The 3,208-nt window shown below is 64.2% G+C and overlaps 1 protein-coding gene across 1 annotated transcript in view; it reads right to left on the bottom strand.

Moving 5' to 3' along the window:
- HUWE1 (HECT, UBA and WWE domain containing E3 ubiquitin protein ligase 1) overlaps positions 1–3,208 on the bottom strand; it is a 56,112-nt gene that overhangs the window by 27,698 nt on the left and 25,206 nt on the right. Inside the window, 6 exon segments of the mRNA XM_041406330.1 lie at positions 13–179; positions 658–837; positions 1,251–1,462; positions 2,203–2,411; positions 2,823–2,889; positions 2,996–3,002. Of these exon segments, the coding sequence (XP_041262264.1) occupies positions 13–179; positions 658–837; positions 1,251–1,462; positions 2,203–2,411; positions 2,823–2,889; positions 2,996–3,002 (842 nt within the window).

Here is a 3,208-nt window from a genome sequence, read left to right on the forward strand (position 1 = left end):
GGGGGGGGGTACCTCCATCGGGGGGCGCGGCCCCCGCCTCGCGGGCACCCCCGTTGCCCTCGGCCTTGCTCTTGCTGGAGGAGCCCTTGGCCCCGAAGAGCCCGCTGGGCTGGTTCACGATGCGCGACAGCGTCTCCAGCGGCTTCAGCGCCGCGTTCACCGTGTTGGCCATGTTGGGGCTGGGGGGGCAGCGCTGGCACCCTCAACTGGCACGGACCTCCAGCCCAGCAGGGACCCCCCCAAAACCCAGCAGGGACCCCAAAATCCAGAAGGGACCCTCAACCCAACAGGGACCCCTCCCCAAACCCCAAACCCAGCAGGGACTTAAAAAACCCAATGGGGATCCCCAAACCCACCAAGGAACCCAATCTTAACCCAACACGGATCTCGAAACCCAGCAGGGACCCAAAACCCAATGAGGACCCCCAAAATCCAGCAGGACCCCCCCCAAAACCAGCAGGCACCCCTAAACCCAGCACAGATCCCAAATCCACCACGGCCCTCCTCAAGACAACCCAAAACCCCAACAAAGCTCCCCCAAAACCCCTCAAGATCCCAATGAAGCTCCCCTGAAGACCTCTGAAAACCTCTCAAGACCTCTGAAAACCCTTCAAGACCCCACCAAATCCCTGAGCACGCCCCCCAAATGCCCCTCACCTGGACAGGTCGAGGCTGTGGGGCACGCGGGCCAGGTCGTTGACCAGCCCCTTCTTGAGGAACAGGCGGATGATGTTGTTCATGCCGTTGTGGGGCGGCTTGGCCGTGCTGCTGTAGAAGCTCGAGGTGGACGGACACGACTCCATGATGGTGCTGATGATGCACATGACGGCCTGGAGCCTGCAGGGACAGCGCAGCGGTCACTCGGGGGGACAGCGGTCATTCCAGGGGACACCGGTCACTCCAGGGGGACAGGGGATGCTCTGGGGGACACCGGTCACTCCAGGGGGACAGCAGTCATTCCAGGGGGACAGGGGACACTCTGGATTGACAGGGGACACTCTGGAGAACACCAGTCACTCCACGGGGACACTGGTCATTCCGGGTGGACACCAACACCATTCACTCCAGGGGGACAAGGGACATCGGTCATGTTGTGGGGGAGAGAGGATGAGACATTGGTCACCTCGAGGCTGTCTATGCAGCGGCTCTACATTGTCCCCACACCATCCCCATGCTGTCCCCACGCTTCCTCCATGTCGTCCCCAGCTGTCCCCACATTGTCCCCACGCTGTCCCCAGCTGTCCCCACACCTGGCGTGTTTCTCGGTGCTCTCGGCCATGGCCAGGGCGCGGCCGAGGGCGGCCTTGACCTCGTTGACCAGGGCCACCTGGGCATCGGTGCCGCTGCCAGCCGCGGCCAGGCTGGCCAGGAAGAGCCGTGCCAGCGCCGGCGTGTCCTTGTCCTCGGCGTTCTGCTGGTGGGGCAGCAGGTGGTCCAGGACAAAGGCCAGCACGCTGCAGTCCTGGGGGGACACAGGGGTCACTCACACACCCTGACCCACACGGCCAGGAGACAGAGAGGACCTGGGGGACCTTAAAGGTAAGGGGACAAGGGACCCTCGAGCACAGGGGACAGGACTGAGGTGTTTGGGGGATACGGGACCTGCTCAATGAGGTGACAGGGGACCCCAAGTTATGGGGACAAGGGACCCTTGAGCACAGGGGACAGGACTGAGGTGTCTGGAGGGACAGGAACAGGGGACCCTAAAAATCAAGGTGACAAGGCACCCTTCTACAAGGGGTGACAAGTGACGCCCCTCCCTGAGGTGACAGCAGACCCCAAAGCATAGTGGGGTGACAGAACCCCACCACGCACACTCTGATAGGGACACAGCTCACTGGTGGCAGCGGCCACCCTTGTCCCTGTCCCTCCTGGTGGCTGAGTCCCTGTGGTGTCACCTCCTTGATGAGTTGGTGGGACTGCCCCTCCTGGCACATCCCGACAGGGACACAGCTGCCCTGTCCCTGTCCCTCTGGTGGCCATGTCCCCACGGTGTCACCTCCCTGATGAATTGGACTGGCCCTCCTGGCATACACTGTCAGACACACGGCTGTCCCTGTCCCCAGTCCCCTCTGGTGGCCTGTCCCCGCGGTGTCACCTCCTTGATGAGCTCGGACTGGCCCTCCCAGCACACCCGGATAGACACACGGCTGTCCTGTCCCTGTCCCCTGCCCCTCTGGTGGCCTGTCCCCGCGGTGTCACCTCCTTGATGAGCTCGGACTGGCCCACGCTGTAGCTGTAGTTGGCGATCAGGGCGGCGATGCCCACGTAGGAGCGCACCAGCTCAGCCAGCAGCCGCAGGATGGTCGAGGTGGGCATCAGGGGCTTGGAGCCCCGTGCCCGGCCCCGCTCCTCCCCACGCTCCCCTTCCTTCTCCTTGCGGCCCTCGCGGCCCTCCTCGGGGCTGGATGCTGTGGGGACACGGGGACAGCGTCAGGGGACGTGGGGACAGTGTCAGGGGACACAGGGACAGCATCAGGGGACATGGGGACAGCGTCAGGGGACACAGGGACAGCATTAGGAGACACAGGGCAGCACCATTAGGGGCTCAGGGACCCTGGGGACATGGAGGGGACAGTGGGGGCTCAGGGACAGGAGGGGCTCAGGGACATGGAGGGGACACTGAGGCCTCAGGGACTGGAGGGGCTTGGGGACCTCAGAGACAGGAGGGGCTCGGGGACCTTGGGGACACAGAGGGGACATCAGGATGTGTGGGGGTACAAAGATGTTGAGGGGGCTGGCGAGTATCGGGGTCACAGGGACATGGTGGGGACATCAGGGACAAGCAGGGGACACCAGGGGACTCAGGGGATCAGTGACACCTTCTCCCTGGGGGGTTCCCGAGGGCGGCGTCTCGGCCGCGGCTCCGTCAGCAGCAAAAACCTGGGCCTGGGGGAGCAGGGGGGGGGTCAGAGCCTGGGGGGCCCCCAAAACCCCACAGACCCCTAATGACACCCCCAGAGCCCCCCATGGCAACCCCAGAGCCCCCTGTTACCCCCTCCCTCAAACATCAGTGACCCAGGGAATGCTGGGTGCTCCAAATCCCCCCAAACTGACTCCCAGACCCCCAAAACCACCTCCAGCCCCCCACAAACCACACCTCAGACCCCTCAGCCCCCCCCAAACCACACCCAACCACCTCAAACTGACCCCAGCCCCCCCAAACCACCCCTCAGCTCCCCCAAATCCCCTCTTGGCGGCAACGGCA

Source organism: Onychostruthus taczanowskii, unplaced genomic scaffold (assembly GCF_017590055.1).
Source record: "Onychostruthus taczanowskii isolate IOZ18803 unplaced genomic scaffold, ASM1759005v1 scaffold249, whole genome shotgun sequence".
NCBI lineage: Eukaryota > Metazoa > Chordata > Aves > Passeriformes > Passeridae > Onychostruthus > Onychostruthus taczanowskii.